At 45.4% G+C, this 23,345-nt stretch overlaps 1 protein-coding gene across 1 annotated transcript in view; it reads left to right on the forward strand.

Annotated features, from left to right (window-relative positions):
• MYOM1 (myomesin 1) overlaps positions 1 to 23,345 on the forward strand; it is a gene marked incomplete at both ends in the record, with an annotated part of 139,171 nt that overhangs the window by 112,268 nt on the left and 3,558 nt on the right. Inside the window, 11 exons of the mRNA XM_080714848.1 lie at positions 2,409 to 2,545; positions 5,713 to 5,857; positions 6,908 to 6,967; positions 7,484 to 7,551; positions 10,063 to 10,176; positions 10,792 to 10,879; positions 12,273 to 12,311; positions 12,405 to 12,510; positions 17,957 to 18,120; positions 21,003 to 21,039; positions 21,242 to 21,264. Coding sequence (XP_080570974.1) covers positions 2,409 to 2,545; positions 5,713 to 5,857; positions 6,908 to 6,967; positions 7,484 to 7,551; positions 10,063 to 10,176; positions 10,792 to 10,879; positions 12,273 to 12,311; positions 12,405 to 12,510; positions 17,957 to 18,120; positions 21,003 to 21,039; positions 21,242 to 21,264 — 981 coding nt within the window. The remainder of the gene's footprint in view (positions 1 to 2,408; positions 2,546 to 5,712; positions 5,858 to 6,907; positions 6,968 to 7,483; positions 7,552 to 10,062; positions 10,177 to 10,791; positions 10,880 to 12,272; positions 12,312 to 12,404; positions 12,511 to 17,956; positions 18,121 to 21,002; positions 21,040 to 21,241; positions 21,265 to 23,345) is intronic.

Genomic DNA, 23,345 nt, shown 5'->3' on the forward strand with positions numbered 1-23,345 from the left:
TTTGTCTGTAAGCGTGCTCGCCATCCATCTCGAAGTTGGTTTGTTTGGAGCCCGTGTGGAAGGTGGCGTCGGGCCTGGGCGCGCTCGGCTCTGCGCCGCGGCTCGCCCTGTGATCCCGAGAGGCTCGCCTCCATTTCCCCACACCTTGCGTTCTTTCCCGGGAATGGCCTTTGCGGTAGATTCCGTCACCTGCACAGGGGAGGTCTCCAGGGCTCTCGGGAGGTTCACACTGACCGCTCCTTGCACTTCTGCCAGTGCTGATGGCGCCAAACATTGGTAGAAACGGTGCGAAGCGGCAGCATCGACTAATGTCGTTACTCAGACAATAAACGTTGACCAAGTGTGGACAACAGCTGGTCCCAGCCACATCTGCACTGTCTAAAGGATGGAGCTGAGAAACGAGGCAGGTGTACTGATGTATGATATATGTTCTCTCTACGGTTGACTGTAGGTTGTTGAGGCCTCCCTGGAGCTCAGCGCCATACAAAGCTGGAGATAGAACTGATTGAGGCAGTTACACCTGCCTGATGCATACACCTAGGAACTCCGCGGGTGCTAGGAGAGGGGTTGCAGTCAACCCTGGCATCCTTTCTCAGAGACCTGCCGTAGCAGCGTGGGCGGCAAGGATATGTTTAAAACTCTGGATGCAAAGATCAAATCCCTGACCCAAGGGAGTTTTCATTCGCCTGTTGCTGCAACACTAGAAATATGGTAGTTGGGTAATTTTTTTTCTCCCTCCATTCTCAGGACACCACGTGAACAGGGTCAGGCAGGAGCGGAGCAGCACAGCCTCTTTTCTCAGTTTAGCCCTGCTTCCTCTCAGTCAGGGCTGACATGTTAATTAAGTTGTTTGCCTGAGATGTTATAGGCCTTTACGGGTTTCATTTTTTTTTTTTACAGAATGCAATAGGGTATGGTGTTCCTTAATCCTTGAGCATAATAAATTCTCCGATGTTACGCTGTTTTCAAAAATATTTGGAAAGCCATATGCATATGCCTTAAACCTACAAATAACACATTTTTCTGGAAGAAAATTAACTGCCAGAGAAAAGAGCAGAGGGAAATTTAGAGCTGAGAAAGGGGGGGAGGTGTATAAGGCTAAAAATAGAAAATAACAGTCTGTCTTGCCAACATTGATACCAAATTGCAGTGAAGAGAGGCGGCGAGCCGGGGGAGGTGAGCTGCGGCGTCGCAGTCTCTCTTCCTTTGTAGACGCTGATTACTACCCTCCCTTCATACAGTAATGCACACATCAGATATACACAGGCATATGCATAAACAGAGACATTTTGTCATGTGAACGGAGTTGTGAACACATTTTACAATTGGTGGCTGCAGAGCAAAGAAAACGATGTGAGAATATTAATAGCCAACATTTACAGAGCGCTTATTACACGCCAGGCTTCTTATAAAGCAGTAAATGAAATATATCGCTCTAACCCCAGTGACCTTGAAAGACTCAGTACTGTGACCTTGAAAGACTCAGTACTAGGGGGACTTGAGTTTTAAAGGTGAAGAACGTGAGGCCAATTGAGTAACCAGACCACTTGTACACAGTGGGAGAATCCAAGTGCCGAGGCTGGTTTCTGTCCCCCGGCTGCGTCACAGGCTGCAGCTGTGCATGCGCCTACCAGGCTGCTCGGGGCAATTCATGGTGGCCTGCGATCCAGGGGCCATTAAGGGAGCCAGAGGCATCCAGGAAGGCCCGTCCCCGCCCCGTCCTCACCACTTCTAGCGCTGTCACTCCTTTATTAGGATTTCCAGAATGGGTCTTTGAACTTTTTTAGAAGAGCCTTTCTGCTCTAAGCGTGAGTGTCCTGTAGAGACCTCAGCCTCTGCTCTGACCACCCTGGGATCTGTGTGTTATCTACTTTACCCAGACATCACGTCACACTGAAAAGCCAGAGAGGACAACAGGGACCAAGAGTAGTACAGAGGAGGAGAGCGACACTGGTCACGGCTCTGCGGCCCACGCGTGTCTCTAACCTTTCCCACGGTTCAGTGCTCTTACCAGTAAAATTGGGGGAGGAAGATGACTACTTTCTTAAGCACTGATTGTTCTTAACGGATCATAGTGTCTTCTGTTTGACTACAGCCGCTCTTCCTGATAGCCTTCAAGGCACATAATGGCCCTGTGAGCAGATGGGGGGCACAGGGGGTAAAGAGAGCCGCTGGCATGACTCCAAAGCCCACTTTCCCAGCACCACGGTGACTCCGCCCCCGGGAGGTGACGTCTGCGAGTCACTTCAGTTCTGAGCCAGAACAAATTAGAGGTGAACAACTTGTCCACGGTGACAGCCACAGGGCGAGAGCAATTCCATATACCTTTTTTTTTCACTTGTTGGAAAGTTCGTATTTATATTATTGGTTGCCAATATAATTACTGTGTTTGTTTTTATTTTTCATAGCCGTCCCAGCTAAGTCGGAGTTGGCTGTTGAAATTTTGGAGAAAGGTCAAGTCCGGTTTTGGATGCAGGCTGAGAAGCTGTCTGGCAATGCCAAAGTCACCTACGTATTTAACGAGAAGGAAATTTTTGAAGGGCCGGTAAGTTTTCTACTTTTGATATATTTAAATGTGTCACCGTAGAACACACTGAAGGCTCTCTCTTACAAGAGATGAAGTGTTAGGAAAACTGCAGGGCAGTAGGATGGGAGAGTTTAAAACACTCTTATATATAAAAAAAATGTGAAGGGAAATACAGATTGAATGTATCAGAACATCCGACTGGGTCACTTTTAAGAATGAAAGGAGGTGCTATTAATAATTTTTCCAGGACGATAGTTTTAAACCAAAACTGTCTCAGGCAAGCCAAGACATAGTCACCCAGGAAACCCACACGGCCTCTCCTGGGAAGGTTGGGACAATACCCCTGTCTGAATTCACTGCTGCACCCATAGTCTGGGAGACATTAGTGCGTGTCATCCAGAAGCCAGGGTTTTATTTTGTTTGTTTTTAATGAGTTATTTAAAAAAAGATGCAGCCTCTTCACATCAGAAAACCCTTGATACATTCTGTGGAGGAGATGGCTTCTTGTTCCAGTGACTCAGGAAAAAATGCAGTAAGAATATATTTTATTGCCTCTCTGGCTACAACTGCAACCCATCTTTATTGTGAAACACTTTAAAAACTCAGAAATTCACATATTCTGTGGTGTGTGTGTGTGTGTATGTGTGTGTGTGTGTGTGTGTGTGTGTGTGTGTGTGTGTGTGTGTGTGTTTTGCTGGTGATTGAACCCAGGGGCATTCTACCTCCAAGCTATATCCCCAGACTGATTTTTTATTGGAGATGGAACCCAGGGGTATACTACCTCTGAACTCCATCCCCAGCCCTATTTTTTATTCTTTATTTTGAAGTGGGTTTCTCTAAGTTGCAGAGGGCCTAAGTAGCTGCTGCTGTCCTCAAACCTGCAATCCTCCTGTCTCAGCCTCACAAGTACTGACATTACAAGCATGTACCACCATGCCCAGCTTCTTATAACTTTTAATGTGCATTGTATATACTTTTTGGACTTTATTTTTCTGTGTGTGCATCTATACAATGTTATTTCCTTTGCTTTTTAAGTAAACATAGTTTTTATAGAGTTGCAACATCCTAGCTCTTTCTGTAGACATCAGTAAAGCCAAGATCAGATGAGTGCCCAGTGGAACTAAAGGACAGGACGCTGGCCCTCCTCTGTGCTGTCCTGGATATAAATGAAAAATTAAAGACAGGAGGAGGTATGGCTTATGGCCATGATTAGCAACAATACATTTATATTCATATCTCTCTCTCTCGCTCTCTCGCTCTCTCTCCCCTTCAGAAGACCCTGATTTGTGAGCAACCCTACTCCCTTTTCATTGAGATATACTTTAAGACACTTGAGGATCATTAGTGAGGGGGAACTGATAGTTTTTTATATACAGTATATCCTTTTCAACACATAGAGTAACTCTGTGTGGAACTAGACCAAGTCTCTCCTGTGTCCACTGTGGCCCATCTCCCCATTTCCAAAATGTTCTCAAGTGCTGCGGTCAACATCTGGCCAGAAGAGGGCAAAGAACAGCAAGGTCGGCCGCATTCTCCGCCTCAGAGCCATTGCGTGTGTAGACATGTGTAGATATGTGTAGATCCATGCACACCGTGTAGACACTGTGTAGGCACACGCCTTCACGTATTCAAGCACACACATGTTCCCGCACATGTGCACACCCTTCGGTCATGTTCCCTAGGAGAGAGAATAGTTTCTCGTCCGTAATTGTTGAAGCTGTGATCTCAGGAGAAAAAGGGTGAGAGGAAAGTGAAGTAAAAGTGGGTGTTAGCTGGGGCTGGCTTCCCGCAGGGAAGGCTCTGGAGCAGGAATTGTCCCAGACCCGAGCCTTCACTGTGTGATAGGTTTTATAGCAAAACTTCATCAGTTCAGATGTCCCGAGAGGCCCAGGAATCAAGATCTGCCTTTACACTAAAAATGGATGCCTAAACAATGTGATAAATAAATACAATTTAGCTGGGCACAGTAGTACCTGCAATCTCAGTACTTGGGAGGCGGGGACAGGAAGACCGCAGGTTCAAGGCCAGCCTCAGCTAAGTTAAAATAAATAAATAAATAAATAAATAAAAATGTAAAGAGCTGGGAGTGTGTATATATATAATTTATTTGTTGTTGTATAAATATAAAATAAAATAAATAAAAATATCAAGAGCTGGGAGTGTATCTCAGGTAGAATACCCCTGATTTCAATCCCCAATGCCAAAAATAGAAAATAAAATAAATAAACACAATCTCATAGGGCTATTTTAGTTCATTAAGGGAAAATCAATTTTGAATGCTTTAGAAGTACTTTTGTGCACATATTATTAGCACATACTTGGTAATTGTCTACCATCTACCATGCATGTGCTAGACGCTTTGAACGTAACAATAAGTGAGACGGATGCTTTATCCCATGCTGACTATTTTATATTATTCTACTAATTTAAAACAATGTGAACTGGAAGGGTTTTTGTTTTGTTTTGTTTGTTTGTTTGTTTGTTTGTTTGTTTGTTGCAGTGCTGGGGATGGAACCCAGGGGTATTCTACCTCCGAGCTACACCCTCAGCCCTATTTTTTATTCTTTATTTTGAAACAAGGTGTGCAGGGGGCCTCACTAAGTAGCCAAGGCTGGCCACGAACTGCAATCCTCCCGTCTCAGCTTCCCATGATCTGGAAGTCCTACATAATTTTTTTACAATATTTTTTAACTCAAGGTAACAAGACTTTATCTAGACTTAAGAAATTAAATTTCAAACTAGCCGGGCATGGTGGTGCATTCTTGTAATCCCAGCATTCTGGAGGCAGAGACCGGGGAATCATGGTTTGTGGACACCCTCAGCTACTTAGTGAGGCCCTTCACAGCTCAGTGAGACCCTGTTTCAAAAATAAAATAAATTAAAAAACCAAAATAGGGCTAGAAGTGTAGCTCAGAGGTACAATGCCCCTGGGTTCCATCCCCGGTGCTGCAAAAAAAAAAAAAAATTTTTTTTTCAAACTATTCAGTAGTCAAATCAGATCTAGGTCATATTTCTATATAAGATATTCCATTTCCCAGGTGCAAGATTTTAAATAACTTAGTCAAGAAATGTTGTTATTAAGATTATGATTCTTTGGGGTTTGTTTTTATTTCATCAGTCTTATTGTCATCAAAGTAAAATGTGGACCTCACTGATTTCTCTGTCTTTATTGTTTCATGTTGAAGAAATACAAGATGCATATCGACCGAAACACCGGCATAATTGAAATGTTCATGGAGAAGCTGCAGGACGAGGATGAGGGGACATATACTTTCCAGATTCAGGATGGAAAAGCAACTGGCCATTCGACTCTCGTCCTCATTGGAGATGGTGAGGATTCTGAATGCAAGACTCGGCCACTCCTTCTCTTTCTATACCCCATGACATAAAAGAGGTCCTGTGAATGGTCTTTCTTAATTCATTTCCTATGATCAGAATACAGTTTTCAGTTAATATTTTCCAGTATTTCATTTAACGTGAATGAACATTATTTTAAAAAAACACCAAGCTGGGTGTGGTGGCACACGCTTGCAATCCCAGTATTTGGGGGGCTGAAAGAGGAGGATCACGGGTTCGAGGCCAGCTCTGCTACTTAATGAGGTCCTCTGCAGTTTAGTGAGACCCGGTTTCAAAATTTTAAAAAACTTAAAAATGGGGCTGCGAGTATAGCTCAGAGGTAGAATGCTCCTGGGTTCTATACCCAGTACTACAAAGAAGAAAGAAGGAGAAGAAGAAAAAGAAAAAGAAAAAAATAGGGCGAAGGGTGTAGCTCAGAGGTAGAATGCCTCTGGGTTCCATCCCCAGTACAAAAAAATTTTTTAAAAGATAAAAGAACACCAAATTATCCCTGACCCTCAGGCAAGGCTGCAGTGAAGTACTCATCTATAAACAAGTACTTATGACTAAAATTTCCCAATGAGGGAGAGTATAGCACAACCCAGATTGTGTATGTGTCTCAGAGACGAGCCGTGCTACTGTTTTACAAGGCGTACTTAACTCTAAAACCCTTAGCTTGAAAAGAAAAACATGCAAAAGTAGTGCACGGCAGCTGCACGGCAGCTCTGTTAATCACACACTCTCTACACTGTGGTAGTCAGGTGCCGCAAGCCCATGGAAAATGTCAAGATGGTATTTCACAAAACAGTGGCCGCTGCTGGCTCTCTAGATTTGCAATACTGTTTCACTTTTTCCTAGCTTTATGACCTTGGAAAAGTTACTTGAACTTTCTAAGCCCATTTCTTCGTCTTTACAAATCAAAACAATAGCATCACAATGTCTGAGTCTTATAATAGTGAATATAAATCACTTAGCAACCACGGCTGACAGGCGCGTTTATTCTGTGCAACTCAATTTCATACTTCCTTGTTTTTCGATTTCTAGTTTATAAACAGCTCCAGAAAGAAGCTGAATTCCAGCGGCAAGAATGGATCAGGAAGCAAGGTAAAAATAGAAAGGCAGAAGGCAGAAAAAATCGAATTACTTTGTGCAAAATATTTCCAGATTCTTTTCATAACATTTTAAATGAGTAGTACTGATTATGCTAATAATACATGGTAAAATAAAATAGCTGAAAATATTTATTATTAAGTATGCAGACATTAAAAATATTTAAAACTAAGTCTATAATTTTAAAAATTTGACATCAAAAACCACCCGAGAGCCGGTCGTGGTGGCGCACGCTTGTAATCCCTGTGCTTGGGAGGCTGAGACAGGAGGATCGCACGGGTTCGAAGCCAGCCTCAGCTCAGTGGGACTCTCAGCAACTTAGTGAGACCCTGTTTCCAAATAAAGTATAAAATAGGTCTGGGGGTGTAGCCCAGAGATAGAAAAGCCCCTGGGTTCCAACCCCAGTACCACAAAAAATAAATAAATAAAATCACCTTAGGATTTAAAAACAAGCTTTGATTTTGCATTTGTGATTAATAAAGTGTTCTTTATGTCATTATACTTGCGTAGGGCCACACTTTGCTGAGTATTTGAGCTGGGAAGTGACTGGTGAATGCAATGTGCTACTGAAATGCAAGGTAAGAGGTGGATACATTTTTAATACTGGATTCAAGGGAAATCAGAAGAGAATACAATGTGCAGAAGACAAAGATCCATTTTTCATCTCCCCCATTTGAACCAAAACAATAAGCAACACATCCTGACTATCGAAAGTTACTGTGACCATTGGTTGGTAAGAAATATTTAAAGTCAAATGCCAGGGATGGTGAATTGGCTCGGACCCCCACCCTGTCCCGTCCCTAAGGCTCTGTCCTGCAGAGCCCTGGGAAAGAACACACAAACGCCGAGTCTGTTGATGACGCTTCCTTCCTTTAATGCGTACAGCAGGCAAATATATATCAGTATCATAACCCCTCCCTCATCACCCCACCAACCCCAAGCTTCCCACAGCTAGGGCATGCACATTTCTAACCCTCTCATAGGTGGGCTGGTGGTAGCACGAGGCGCTGCGTCACTGATCATCCGTAGGGTGCCTGATAGGGCTCACTGCGCAGGCTCAGGGCACCGCCAGCTTCGTGAGTCTTGTGACTTGGCAACATGCCTAGGCGCCATCTTGAGCCACCGCCCCATCCCGGTCTAGCCGAGCGGGCCCCGACACCACCCCATGCCATTCTCGCATGGGGCTGTAACTATCTTCTGTATTTCTATTTTGTTAATAAACTTCTTTAAATCTTAAAAAAAAAATAAAGTCAAATACCATGAAAAATATGGGAAGACAGCGAGGCATGGTGGCACACACTTGTAATCCCAGTACTTGGGAGGCTGAGACAGGAGGATCGCAGGTTTGAGAATTAGTCTCAGCAAGTAGTGAGACTCCCATCAACCTAGTGATGCCCCATTTCCAAATAAGAAATAAAATCAGGCTAGGGTTGTAGTTAGAAGGTTTAATCCCCACTACCACAAAAAATAAAAATAAAAAAAGATTTAGAGAAAATAATTCTATATAACTTTCTAAACTGTTTTGTACCTTAGCCTATGGTATTTAGCTGAGTGAATCGTGAATCATCAAAAATATCTTGGAGAATGCCGGGCATGCTGGCTCACGCTTGTAATCCCCGCGCTTGGGAGGCGGAGACAGGAGGATTGCACAGGTTCGAAGCCAGCCGCGCTGGCTTAAGTGACCTTGTTTCCAAATAAAAATATAAAATAGGTCTGGAAGTGTAGCCCAAAGGTAGAAGGGTTTCCAGGAACCCCAGTACCACCAAAAAAAAAAAAAAAAAAAATATATATATATATATATATATATATATATATATATATATATATATAATCTTGGAGAGGCCAAGGATGATGCTGCATGCCTGTAATCCCAATACTTGGAAGGCTGAGACAGGAGGATCACAGGTTCAAAGCCAGCCTTAGCAATTTAGCAAGACCTTCAACAACTTAACAAGACACTGTTTCAAAATAAAATATAAAAAGGGCCAGGAGTGCAGCTCAGAGGTAGAATGTCCCTGGGTTCAATCCTCAATTAAAAAAAAAAAAAACAAAGATTCTGGTGAGGATGCGGATGTCATTCAGTGGTAGGACATTTGTTCAGTATGCACAAGACTCTGGGTTTAATTCCCAGCACTGAAAATGAAAAAGGAAAGAAAAGGTTTTGGAGAGCCAGGGGTGGTAGCACAAGCCTGTGGTCCCACTGGTAAGAAGTCTAAGGCAGGAAGATTGCTTGAGCCCAGGAGTTCAAGGTCAGCTTGGGCAGCATAGTAAGATCCCATCTTAAAAAAATAAATAAATAATAAATAAATAAATAAATAAATAAATAAAAAGAAAAATTTGGAAAAGGATCTGTTGATAGCCAAGCGTGGTGGTCACGCTTGTAATCCCAGCATTTGAGAGGCCGAGACAGGAGGATCGCAGTTTACAGACGAACCTCAGTTATTTAGTGAGGCCCTCTGCAACTCCGTGAGACCCTGCTTGAAGATAAAGAATTAAAAATAGGGCTAAGGGTGTAGCTCGGAGGTAGAATGCCCTAGTTTCCATCCCCAGTACCAAAAGAAAGAAAGGAACTGTAAAATGAAGGATTGGACCGCAGAGTCATGGATTTGACATTTGGCATGAAATTATCATTATAAAAGCCAGAAGCCAAGTGCCCCAGTCTTTATAAGGTCTGATAAATTCAAAGAAATAGCAAGCTACCAGAAATAGTTTTCTCTAATATGCTCAAACTAGGGAGTATTAGAGATACCAGAGGGACCCAGACAGTGGAGGAGAAACCTCAGCAAAGCTGAAATGGAAGGATGGGAGAGGAAGGAGGCTGAGGTTGATTAATGTGTGTGTGTGTGTGTGTGTGTGTGTGTATACACACACATATATATATGTATATATATACACATATATATGTATATACGTATATATACACATATGCATATATGTATGTATATACGTATATACGAATATATACATATATATGTGTATACACACACACACACACACACACACACACACACACACACACACACACCTGTGCATTTTCTCTCCCTGCCATGGGTTCCTGTTGTTCTCAGTGGGGTGGCTTTTTCTTCTAGGTGGCAAATATTAAGAAGGAGACTCATATTGTTTGGTACAAAGACGAGCGTGAGATCTCAGTGGATGAAAAGCACGACTTCAAGGACGGCATATGCACCCTGCTCATCACCGAGGTCGGCGGCTAGAACTGTGACGTTGGACCTGCAGATAGACACCAGGCTCTGTATTCATTCAATTCCCAGGAGATGTATAATACTTTACTTCTAAATGCTATAGAAACACAAACGCTGCTCTCACCTGTGATAAGCACGAACGTGTCAAATATCCAACCAAGACTGGCTGGATGCCTCAACTCTTGCTTTTTGTGTTACTTTAACACAAAATTGAGTGGCTCCTTTTGTGTTTGTTCTTAAGCCTCATGGTTACTCATTTCCTAAATGTACAGAGATAGTCAAACACAGTACTCACTTAGGTACGTAGATGTTCACCCGCGTTTTATCTAAAAGAGCACAACTTTGATATGTGTAATCATTAGGCTTTTTAAATAAATACTTAGCAAAAGAAAATACTTTTGCTTCAACTCAATTGCAGGCTTAGAGGATTAAAATCAGGATCAGTGTCTGGGAAAGTTATTACAGTTACAACTCCGAACTGTTTATCACTTGCCTGGTGAGGTGTTTGTTCAATGTGTATTCGGTGGCAGTTTGTAAATCAAGGTCCTTAAAAAATGCAAATACCGTCTCCTGAACTGCAATAGGCTACAAATGGCATATCGGTTCTCCTCTTAGTTTTCCAAGAAAGACGCTGGCTTTTATGAAGTGATCCTGAAAGATGACCGGGGAAAAGACAAGAGCAGACTGAAGCTCGTGGATGAAGGTCAGTCCACTGACCGCCGGGTCCACTTTGTGTGTCTTATAGATACAGGTTACCAGAATCATCGCGGAGGCTGGGCTGACAAGTGAAGTCACACTCATTTTTTTTTTTCCCCATTGCCTTTGGTTTAATTGAAATTCCAGCAGAGTGAACTCCTGTTTTATTCAAAAATATTTCACTTTTGGTCTTCCTAGAAACCAAAAGAATACTTCTGATCCTCAGAGAACTTATAGCCCACGGGGCACCAAGGCTCTGTTTTCTATTTAAACCATCATTTTTTGTCTCAACACTATAAAAATGTTCCAGGATCAAAAACTCCTGTGAAGAACTCATTGAAAAATGGTCCAAAGCCGAGCGTGGTGGGCGCGCTTGTCATCCCAGCATTCGGGAGGCTGAGACGGGAGGATCACGCAGGTTCGCAGCCAGCCTCAGCAACTTAGTGAGGCTCTTTGCAACTCAGTGCGACCCTGTTTCAAAATAAAGAATAAAAAGAAATAGGGCTGGGGGTGTAGCTCAGAGGTAGAATACCCCTTTCTGCAGTACCATCCCTAGTACTGCAGAAAGAAGGAAGGAAGGAAGGAAGGAAGGAAGGAAGGAAGGAAGGAAGGGAGGGAAAGTAAGAAAGAAAAAAGAAAGAGAAAGGAAGGAAGGAAGGAAAAAATATGGAGAGAGAGAAAGTAAAGAAAAAGAAAGAAAGAAAGAGGGAAAAAGAAAAAAAGAAAAAGAAAGAAAGATGTTCCATTGTTAAGGGTGGCAAAAGATTTATATATGAAATTTGAAACCTCACAGTTATTAGAGGAAGAAAGCAATTCCAATGTTTCAGAGACTACTATGGGCAAATTTATTATAATGAAACCTATGTGACCCCCAAACCTCCGGTTTTGTTACTGAACAAGATCTTGTAACAGCATTGCTAACAAACAGCCGAAGTCTGACTTCGATTTCACCTCCCCTCTCGGTGGAGGCAAGTTTATTGGCAAAAGCATTATCAAGCTGCAGGAAGCCAGGTAACACAGATGGGCCATTCATTATGAAGGGATGGCACAGATAAGAACACTTCTGGTACTGTAACTAGGGCTTCCTGGGACTTGAAAAGAAAGAGTCCTACAGCCAGGAACCTTCCTGGAACTCTCACTGTGGCTCTTCCTCCAAAATGTAAATATGGTGTTGATTACAAAGAATTAGAGGAAAAATACATGAAAAGACGCAGCAATCCTCGAAAACTCAATAGCACTCCAGTTATTCCTCAGAGAGCACCACTTTTTACTTGGTCCACAAATTCACGTTGTGTCCAGTGTTCTTTACCCCACAGAGACTTTTGAGAGCTAGCGTGGTGAGATTTGACCTGCAGTGTGCGTGTTTTTCTAAAGTCTTGGCTATGAACCTCTCTCCACAGCCTTCAAAGAGCTGATGACTGAAGTATGCAGGAAAATAGGTAACTTAAAATGTTCTCGCCCCATGATGCTTCATTATTCTCCTGCCCGGGTGGACTCACAGGCGCGTGATACACGCTCTCCTCTTCTTTCAGCCCTGTCTGCTACAGATCTGAAAATCCAGAGCACGGCTGAGGGAATCCGGCTGTACTCTTTCGTTACTTACTACCTGGATGATCTCAAAGTTAACTGGTCCCACAAGTAAGTAAACGGAAGCTGGGTTGCTCAGTTGAGGTTTGTTCTCCATCAGGGAACTAACGACCAAGCCAGAAAACAAGCAAACAAACAAAGCCCTGTTTTTTCATTTTCAAGTCTGACTTTGAGAAACACAGGATAGAAATGCTCAGGCCGCTCCTCTTTTTTTTTTTTTTTTTTTTTTTTATTGGTGCATTACAGTCACACATCTTAATGGGGTACGAGATGGCAGAGGCATACGTACATGCGCACATCACTGGTTCAGCCCCCCGGTTCCCACCCCATCCCCTCCCCCCTTCTCATGTTTGGCTCGGTGATTGACTTTGACATGTTGGTGAACGCACATCATGTGCATCAGGGAATTGCCTCTTCCCCTCCCATCCCCTCGGTCAGGTCGCCTTCTTTGCTCCTCTGTAGTTTCTCCTTCTTCGTCTAGAGCTCATCCCGTGACCCTTTTCCTCCCTCGCTTCCACACATTAGGGAGAGCATCGGATTTCCTACTTCTTGTGACTGACTAATCTCACTTAGCAAAAAGTTCTTCCGTTCCATCCATTTCCCTGCAAATGACGTAATTTTTGTTCTTCCTTGTGGCTGAGTAAAATTCCACTGTGTACATAGCTCACAGTTTTACAATCCACTCTTCTGCTGATGGACATCCTGGCCAGTTCCACAGTTGGGCAGTGGTGAACTGTGCGGCGATGAACATAGACACACGTGCCTTAGTTTGGTAGTTCAGGCCATTCCTTTCCTCGGACCTTTGCTCCTTCCCTCAGCGTGTTCATGGGAAGGCCAGTCCTGGCTAGTCCATCTCCCTTGGGTCTAAGAAGTACCACAGTTCACAGACCTCTCTGGAAGGGAGCCCGAGACCATGGCTGGGCTGCCTTGCTGGGCTCACACACCACATTCTCAGCCCTCTCTTGAAGGCAGGTCTGTGCGCCGATGCCCGTGGTAGGACTCAGTCATCCCGAGGCACCCGCTCAGCTCTGGTTCAGGGCAGTTGGCATCAGCCTGTGTCTTATCCACCCTGGGAAGGTTTTGGAGGCTCAGGGTGCCTTTGGGGGTGTGTGTTTGAACCAGATTGAGCCTGAAGACCCTGTCCTAATCCCAGGCTGCCTGTGTGGAGGTAGAGAGGGGTCAAATTCAAGTTCACCTCGGGGATTCTGAGAGCCAAAATAGGTTTCTAAATGGAACCAGTCCTCCCTGCCCAGCCCTGACACTGTGCTTAACCTCTGGGTTGCTAGAAGGCGGTGGAGGCCTGGACCGTTTGGAGGTCTGGCCGCCTGCAGTCCAATCCTAGAATGCAGCAGACCTTCATTTTAAACCACCAAGTGGTCTCAGGGCCCGTGAGAGGGTGGTCCTGCGGCCCCCAGGGGGTTGCAGATAACAGTGTTACTGACATTCGCCCTTTGGTGGTCGCGGACAGCACCCACTGGAGAGCCCGGAAATGGAACTCTCCCCCTTCTGGGACCCCAGCCCCTAAGTAGATTTTGTATTGGTGTCTTCTTATCAGTGTTACGGGGGCAGTGGGCTAGTAACTTAGTTCTTAGGCAGGTGGTGCCTCTGTGTCTCTGGACGGTGCTCTTACTAAGTGCAGGGTCAAGAATCTACCTGGCCTTTGCCTCTATTATATTGGGCAGTATTGGTTCCTCATCAACTAGGGTGCTCTGAAGCGGTACACGGAGTTTGCCTTTCCTATGCCCAGGCCAGGTCACGGAGAGGAGGAGGTAAACGGAGGCACTGATTGCCTCTACGTATTTTTAGGTCTAAAGGCTTTAATTGTCTCTAAGGCTTTTTTTTTTTTTTTTACTATAGGTTAACCATTAGGGTTAATCAAAGGGCAGAGAGAGGAGGGAGCTCTGGATTATAACAGCTGCCCCCTCCCTGCCTGAGTGCCTGCGCAGCACCCAGGTCCTGACTGCTGTTTACATTTTGGAAATTAATACCAGAGCGATTTCCCAATACAGGCACAGTGGGGATATGGATGGTTTCACATTCACAATCCTGTGCAGCAGCCCCTCACATCAGTGACGGGACGTCAGGCTCGGGAGGCGACTTAACCAAGGTCACTCTGCGAAGAGGGAGAGGGCCGTGCCCAGCAGCCCCACCCCAGAGCCGGCCCAGGGCACCTCGCTGCGCACCCCACTCCATTGCTGTAAGAGCTTAGGGTGGGGGCGGGAGAGGTTGCCCAACGGGTACCGAGTTCAGTTAAGTAAGGGCAAGTTCTGCTGTGCCACTACGCAGTGGGTGACCATAGATGACCAGATAGGTGTCACATTTCAAAAAGCTGGAAAAAAGGATTTTGAAAGTTTTCACCATAAAGCAATAGTTGGTGTTTGAGAAGGCAGATATATTTCAATGGATTTAAATGTTGTATAGTATACATTTGTATCAAAATAACCTGCTACCCCATTAAAATGAACAATTTTTAAGTTTCTATGCATCTGTTTAAAAATAAACATAACTTAAGCCAGACATGAGGCTGGGACAGGAGGATCGCACTGGTTCAAAGCCAGTCTCAGCTACTTAGTGAGGCTCTCAGCACCTTAGTGAGATCCTGTTTCCAATAAAATATAAAAATAGGCCTGGGAGTGTAGCCCAGAGGTAGAAGGCACTGGGTTCCATCCCCAGTACCACAAAATAAATAAATAAATAAATAAATTTTTTTAAGAAGTCTAGGGCTGGGGTGTGGCTCAGTGGTAGATTTCTTGCCTAATATGCCCAGGCCCCTGGGCATTAAAAAAAAAAAAAAGAGGTCTAGATTGAACAATTTACCAGAGCTGGGTAATTTACGAAGCAGTCATTATGTTTTCTTTAAAATCCCTTTATTCTGTCTATGGCCATACCACCCTGAACACGCCTGATCTCGGAAGCTAAAATCCCTTTACTCTTATGTCAAATACTGTTTTATTGTTGTGATTAACACTCACTTTGAGAGTTCTAAAAATAAGAAATAGTAAAATCCCCGCGTGGAATGCTTTGGAGTCATTCCTTTGTTCTATTCCTTTTAGAATATATTTTAGGAACATAATTACAAGTTAAAATAGATCAAATTCAAGGAAATTCCTCTGTGGCATGTAGGACATTTCAGTACATCGGGATGAAGAATGAGGGAAGTAAAATTAGTTGAACCATCAATCAAAAAGCTTGATGCCATCTCTAAAAGAATGAGTTGTTCTAAAGAGAGAGAGAGAGAGAGAGAGAGAGAGAGAGAGAGAGAGAGAGAGAGAGAGAGATTGCGCATTTGGAGGAACTGCTGCTGGACTAGCAGGGCCTAAGCTGCCACCGTACCTGGTCTTGCCAGCAGACGTGAGCCTCTCCCCTTCGTGTGCTGAGAGACTGAGGAGCCAAGGCCTGGCCGGCTGGCTCTGTAGGTATGTGGCACAGTGAAAACAGCCTTTACATGGGTTTTGGTCTTGATTTCGCCCCGTCTTCAACTGTAATCTTAGGCAAATCACTGAATCTTATGAATCTGTTTCCTTTTACATGAAATAGGAGTTAATAGCACCCATTCTATCTTAAAGCCCTTATGTATTCATACATTTCAAACATTCATACTTAAAGCGCTATGTAGCCAGAGAGTAAAGAACTCGGGTTTATTACAGCAAAGCAGGGCCCAGGATTTATGTCCAGTTCTCTAAGACACGTCTATTGCTCAGGCTTAAGTCTGTGGGGTAAGCTGGGCACCGTGGCCCACGCCTGTAATCCCAGTACTTGAGAGGCTGAGACAGGAATCACAGGTTCGAGGGTAGCCTCAGCAGGTAGTGAGACTCTCATCAACCTAGCCAGACTGTTTCCAAATAAAAATAAAATAGGGCTGGGTGTAGCTGGGCGTGGTGGTGCACACCTGTAATCCCCACGCTTGGGAGGCTGAGACAGGAGGATCATGCAGGTTTGAAGCCAGCCTCAGCTGGCTTAAGAGACCCTGTTTCCAAATAAAATATAAAATAGGTCTGGGAGTGTAGCATGGAGGTTAGAAGGCCCATGGGTTCCAATCCCAGTACCACACACACACACACACACACACAAAAAAAAAAAAAAAAAAAAAAAAAATAGGCTGGGTGTGTAGCTTGGAGATAGAATACCCCTGGGCTCAATCCACAGTGCCATATAAATAAATGAATGAATGAATAAATAAATAAAATCTGTTGGAGTACATATGGGGTCCTTTACCCTACTCTCTATGGCATTATAATTTTTACTATGTTTTTAGATATATAATTAAATACTCTTTGAAGAATGTTGTGGTATAAGAAAAATACTAAATATCTATTTGAAATCTAAATCTTTTGGGTGAAAATGTATGTCTTTTGAAGTTAATCTTGTTTATTGCAACTACAAACGTAGCACATAAGTTTAAGAAAATACATTTATAGCCGGGTGTGTTGGCACATACTTGTAATCCCCACGCTTGGGAGGCTGAGACAGGAGGATCGTGGCTTGCAGACAGTGGACAGCTTCGGCTACTTAGCGAGGCCCTCTGCAACTCAGTGAGACCCTGGTTCAAAATAAAGAATAAAAAATAGGGCTGGGGGTGTAGCTCAGAGATAGAATGCCCCTGGGTTCCATCCCCAGTACTGAAAAAAAAAACATTTATAATAATATTACAAAGTAGAAAGAATTCACAATATGATATCATCCAAAGTTTTAATAACCAAAATATGAGCGTTTGGGGACGATTCCTTCCAATCTTTCCTGTGTTCCATGCTCCTTTTTTCGTATTTCCACACATTTGTACAAACCCTTCACAAAGCTTCTCATAACAGCGTGAGAGTGTATCTGCCTACCTTTCTCTTATTTCGCGGGTCACAGTAAGTTTTCTAGAAAGTCAGCTCCGGCACGCAGGGCGGCGTCTCCTGCTCCTCTCCCACAGAGCACACAGTGCGCCGCTGCCTCCGCGCCTGCTGTACACTCCCGGGAAACGCCATCCGAGCAGAGCCGTGCCTGGCTCACTTTGCCAGCCTCTCTGGTTTTCGTCCCTGGTTCCCATTTCCAAGTGTTTATTCACATATGTTCTAGACAGCTTTGGACTCACATGTGTCAATAGATGTCAGGCCCAGATTAGCCTCTGAAAGTGTTTTTACTAGTCTATAAAATGCGGTTTATAGTCATAGACCATCTGCATGAGCTGTGCAGCAAAACACTACGTGATTCAGCCTTTCAGCTTTACGGGTTTCCATGATCCTAGAAAGAAACCAAAACCAAGATAATTAATACCACTGAGAAGTATTTGTGTATTGTCTGCCCTGGGCCCGAGACTGCCATGGTAAATAAACTCTGACCCAGAGCCCAGTCCAACTGTGCTTCAGGGCCCACAATTTCCGTGAAACAGAAGAATAGTATGTGCAGATGGCATGTTTTTTGAAAGCCAGTAAGGGTTTATGGTAAGAGACAGAGGTGAGAATTAGCTCTGCTTGAAAGCAAACAGTAGCAGTGTTCTCTTTGATTTTAACAGTGGGACCGGTATTAAGTACACGGACAGAGTTAAGAGCGGGGTCACCGGGGAGCAGATCTGGCTACAGATCAATGAGCCCACCCCCAATGACAAAGGGAAATATGTCATGGAGCTCTTTGATGGCAAAACTGGACACCAGAAGACAGTGGATCTTTCTGGACAAGGTAAACCGATATTCTGCGCGTTCAGACTCACTAGAGAGGCCAGGGAGTGCAAGCCTCTGATCCCAGGACACGGGAGGCTGAGATAGGAGGATCACAGGTTCGAGACCAGCCTCAGAAACTTAGTAAGACCTAGTCTCAGAGTAAAGGGCTGGAGTTGTAGCTCAGTGGTCGAGCTCCCCTGGATTCAATCCCTAGTACCACCACCAAAAAAAAAAAAAATTCCTTTATGATGATTAGAGCATCTAAGAAAGGAGTTGTGTTTGAAGGACTGAGGGTGTGAATGAAGGGGAATCACCGATGTGTCAAAGTTCCAACCACTGAAAGGTGTGAGACCAAGGGCAGAGGGAAGCGTTGGCCCTGGGAAGGCTCCTGAGGATGCTTCCAGAACGCGGCTGGTGCATGAGAAAAGCAAACGCCATCTGGGCATGGCGGTGCATGCACATAATCCCAGTACTTGGGAGGCTGAGACAGGAGCTATTTAGTGAGGCCCTCGGCAACTTAGTGAGACCCTTTTTCAAAATAAAGAGTCAAAAATAGGGCTGGGGATGTAGATTGGAGGTAGACTCCCCCTGGGTTTAATTTCCAAGTAACACACACACACACACACACACACACACACACACACACAGATGAAAGAGAGAAAAGGCTGGTTCTGAGGACACAAGGACGTTGGCAAGGCGGAGCCTGGCGCTCTCAGGTTTCCTGCTGTTCACCTGCCTAGGGATGGGGGGTTCTAGAAGAGACGGGGAAGAGAGGACAGTGAAGATGGATGTCAGAGAGTTCCAAAGAGCAAATGCCAGTGGTGATGCACAACTGTTACTAAAATTCCAAAGCTACAAGTAAAAATTTATAAACACTGTGCCACTTCTCCCTCTCCCAGTACGATACGCTTCCTCCTATCCCTTCCTAAAGAAATAAATCAGTCTACATGAGAGTCATTAAAGGAGACTGTGAACTGACTTTCCCCCCACTTCTTTGGGTATTAAAATACAATCAAAATATGCAGTAACTCTTACTTTTTTATTCTGAGAATAGATTAGTAATTTCGAGCCTGTGCTGAGGCTTTCTTTTTTTTTTTTTTTTTGGCGAGGTGTGGGGCGCACTGGGGATGAAACCCAGGGGCATTCTGCCTCCGAGCTACACCCCCAGCCCTGTGTTTTATTCTTTATTTTGAAATAGGGTCTCACTAAGTTGCAGAGGGCCTCACTACACAGCTGAGGCTGGCCATGAACCTGCAATCCTCCTGTGTCAGCCTCCCAAGTCCTGGGATTACAAGTGTGTGCCACCACACCGGCTCCTGTGCTGAGGCTTTCTGTCTTTTTTTCTTCTTCTTTTGCTCAACCCCCTTCCCCTCCCCTCACCCACCCTACACCCTGCAGCCGTCTGAGGGTTGCAGTGATGGGAGTGTCTGCTCCTGAGGGACTTGGGCTTTCTGAGCTGACCCTGCCTGCTTCTCAGACACTCTGACTGCAGATCCCTTCCACAGGCCTGCTGACCTTCTGAAACACAATAGAAAGGGGGTGGACCAGCTTTAAACTTTTTAAAAAATTATTTTTAGCCAGGTATGGTGGTTCACTCCTATAATCCTACTACTTGGGAGGCTGAAACAGGAGGATCACAGGTTCAAAACCAGCCTCAGCAACATAGTGAGACCATCAGTAACCTAGTGAGACCATGTTTCAAAACAAAACAAAACAACAACTAAAAAAAAAAATTAAAAGGGCTAGGGAGTATAGCTCAGAGGTAGAATGCCCCAAGGTTGAATCCCCAGTACTACCAAAAAAAAAAAAGAAAAGAAAAGAAAAGAAAAGAAACTTACCCTCTGGCCCACCAAAGCCTATATAACTTTACTATTCACACACACACACACACACACACACACACACCCTTAAGCCACAGGCTGTGGGTTTCTTACCAGCGCCATCAAGCCCTGTACTCTCAGCCTGGTCCAGCCTGACTTGGTCCCTTGGTCATTTGCACATGAGAAAAAAATACAGGCAACAACTTGAAGCCTGACCATCTTTCCCATCTGTCAAATGCGGGTGGCGGACGAGTAGTAAGGATTCTGTAGACCACAGATCCCCAAGGAGGCCATGCCGGCCCTGGGTGGAAGGCACTAGAAGGATTCAGGGCAGCAGCAGAGGCCTTGAGTACAGCGGGGCGGGGGGCAGCAATGAATAAAACTAAGGGGGCAGCCGGAGCAACCTGGGGGCTCTGAGTGTTTTTTTTAAGGGAGATATTCCTCGACCACAGAGGAGCTGAGACGTGAGAAGGACTTCAGAACCAGGCCCCCCGTGCCTGAAGTCTTAGGTGGAGGTGGCTCCCTCCGCAGGCGCCGAGAGGCTTTGGGGCACTGAGGCTCTCAGCCCTGTCTCTAGTTCTTCACCTAGTCCATCCTGGCCCCAGAAGCACTGCCTCAGGCAAGCCTCGGCACCTACCATGGTGACCCTAACTCACCGCGCCTCCTCCCAAGTAAGCTGACAGAAAACACAAAGACATTTGGCTGTCTAGAGAGGCGCCTGGGACTTCAGGAGTAACTTAGTAAGAGGGAGCTGTTTTGATGCCGGGGAAGCTCAGTAGACAACCAGCTGTTATTTGAAACAGGCCTTTATTCTCACTTTTCACGGGTGGAGCTAATCACAGCCTTCCAGCTTGAAGGGTTAAAGGTCTGAGGGAAGCGGCTGACATCAGCCCTTCTGTCCCGCCCGCGGTGTTGGCTTGATTTGTCCAGCGTGTGGAGCGTGGCGCGATCACGCAGCCCGGCTCATCCAAGGGGGTCAGTTGGGCAGCACCCAGCCCGGCGCTCTCCAGCAGAGTTTTAATCAGTCCCCACGTGTTGCCAATTCTGATAAGAAAATTCTCTTTTTTTTTTTCTCTTAAAGCCTATGATGAAGCCTTTGCTGAATTCCAGAGATTAAAGTAAGTCCCCTTACTTTAAGTTGTGGGTAACTTCCCCCAGAACCTCCCGCTCTGCCCGCCCGCCCGTCTCAGGGTGAGAGCCATCTTCCTCTGTTACAGAGAAAGGGCTCCAAAGCAGAAACCTGCAGTCAAGGTCGCTATTTCTAAGTAACTAAAACAAAACTCTTCTCTTTGTGTGTGTGTCTGTCTCTCCCCAACACAGACAGGCTGCCATCGCCGAGAAGAGTAAGTATGCCAGGCCCAGTCCACCTGGAAGCCTTGGTTCCGGGTGGAGGTGGGAATAGAATCCCATTTTGCTTGGAACTACAAACGGAAGAGAGTGGAGCTGGGTCTTTATGGCCCTCCCTTCCTTCCTTCATTTTTAAATCCTAGGTGTTCCACATCTGTTTCCATTTTAGTCCTGTGAGTAAGAATGTGGAAGGAAGGTCTCTGGTTACACTGTAAGAAAGTCCCCAGCCCTTGACTGGGGGACCACCCAGACAGACATCCCAGAAACCTCTTGGGTTGCAAATCGCTCAATAGGTTGGCAGGCACTGCAGGCACACTGTGTGTGTGTGGGGGGGAATTATATACATTAGAAAAAACAAAAAAGAATAAAGAAACGTTGTAAATCTGACAGGTAAATCACTATAACTTGTTTCCAGCAAGTATCAAGCATTTTCCTGAGATCTCCATGAGAAAATGGCCAAATAAGTCCTTTTTCTTTTTAACTTTCATTGAATGGAACAGCCTGTGTGGACACACACCCAGCCTGTGGATCTAGAAAAGTATTGCCGCTGTACTTAGGTTAGCTGCTTGTTTTACACACAGAGATCAATTTTTAGAAATCCAGCACCCCCGCACGATCCCAGGAGTTGCTGATCATACTAATTCGGTTTCTTCTCAGGGTGGGAGATGAGACTTAAATATTGTCGTGGGCTAAGTTGTCGAGGGATCCTGAGCTGGACGGGAGGGACTGGGAAGAGAGTGAGAAGGAAGCTTCCGTTCCTTCCCCTGCTCCCCTCCCCTCATCCTGTCTCCTGCTCCCTCCCCAGGGGCACAGAGGCAGGTCAGGGTCAGGCAGGGCCAGAGAGCCAAGGCGGCTGTGTTCATCTGGTCAAGCAGGTCCCTCCCGCTCCTGCAGACACTAGCAAAGCGCATCCACCAGCCATGCCCCGCCTCTCCCGGGTCCTTGAACTTCTCTCTGGACAAGGAGCCTGGTCCCCCAGGTCATGCACTCCTTAGAGCTGGAAGAGACCCTAGGACTCTCTGGCTCTGAGATTTTATTCTTTTATAAGCCATGGAACACTTACTTCAAACAAAGTCTTCTGCACAGATACAATCCAGGAAGAAGGTAAAGCTTGACCTTTTTTTTTTTTTCTGTACTGGGGATGGAATCTAGGAGCATTCTACCTCTGAGCCACACCCCCAGCCCTATTTCTTTCTTTCTTTCTTTCTTTTTTTTTTTTTTTTTTTTTTTGGTGGTGGTACTGGGGTTCCTGGAAACCCTTCTACCTCCAGGCTACACTCCCAGACACCATTTTTATATTTTTATTTGAAAACAGGGTCTCTTAAGCCAGCGCGACTGGCTTCAAACCTGTGTGATCCTCCTGTCTCCGCCTCCCAAGCTCGGGGATTACAAGCGTGCGCCACCATGCCCGGCCTATTTCTTATTTTTTATATTTTGAAACAGGGTCTCACCGAGTTGCAAAGGGCCTCACTAAGTAGCTGAGGCTGTCCTTGAACCTTAGTCCTCCTGCCTCAGCCTCCCAAATGCTGGGATTACAAGCGTGCACCACCATGCCTAGCTAGCTACTCTTAAAGTTCCCAGCTAAGCCGGGCCTCTGCACCTTCTATCAGGCATTCCGAGGGAATCCCATGGATACTTGGAGCAGGCCTGAAAATTCACTGTGCACAGGTCTGATGCAAACCCACCCTCCATCCATCCTACAGCCAGGAGAGGCCATGCCTGCAAGATAACAGGCCAGATAGCACACAGCAAGCCGCCAGGGAACCAGGGCTGGGCTGGGCCAACCGTCGGTGTCATGGACTCAGCAGTAGAATGAGGCCACGTTTCGCTCATACCTGACTCCATGGAGAAGAGAACAAGGGCCAGGCATTGCCAGTTAATTGATGCACGGCTGGTGACCACTGCGCTGAGGAGGGTGTGCCGGAGGTGCATTGCCCGGGAGCACCTTCCCGGTCCAGGGTGCCAGCCAGCATTTGCACCCACCAGTACTTGCCCCTCATCCGGGCCTTTCCACTCGGCCGCAGGGCGTGGCCTGCGGGGCAGTGCCAAGGCCTCTAGGGAAGGCCTAGACAAGCCG

Source organism: Muscardinus avellanarius (genome assembly GCF_963383645.1).
Source record: "Muscardinus avellanarius genome assembly, chromosome: 17".
NCBI classification, from domain to species: Eukaryota; Metazoa; Chordata; class Mammalia; order Rodentia; family Gliridae; genus Muscardinus; species Muscardinus avellanarius.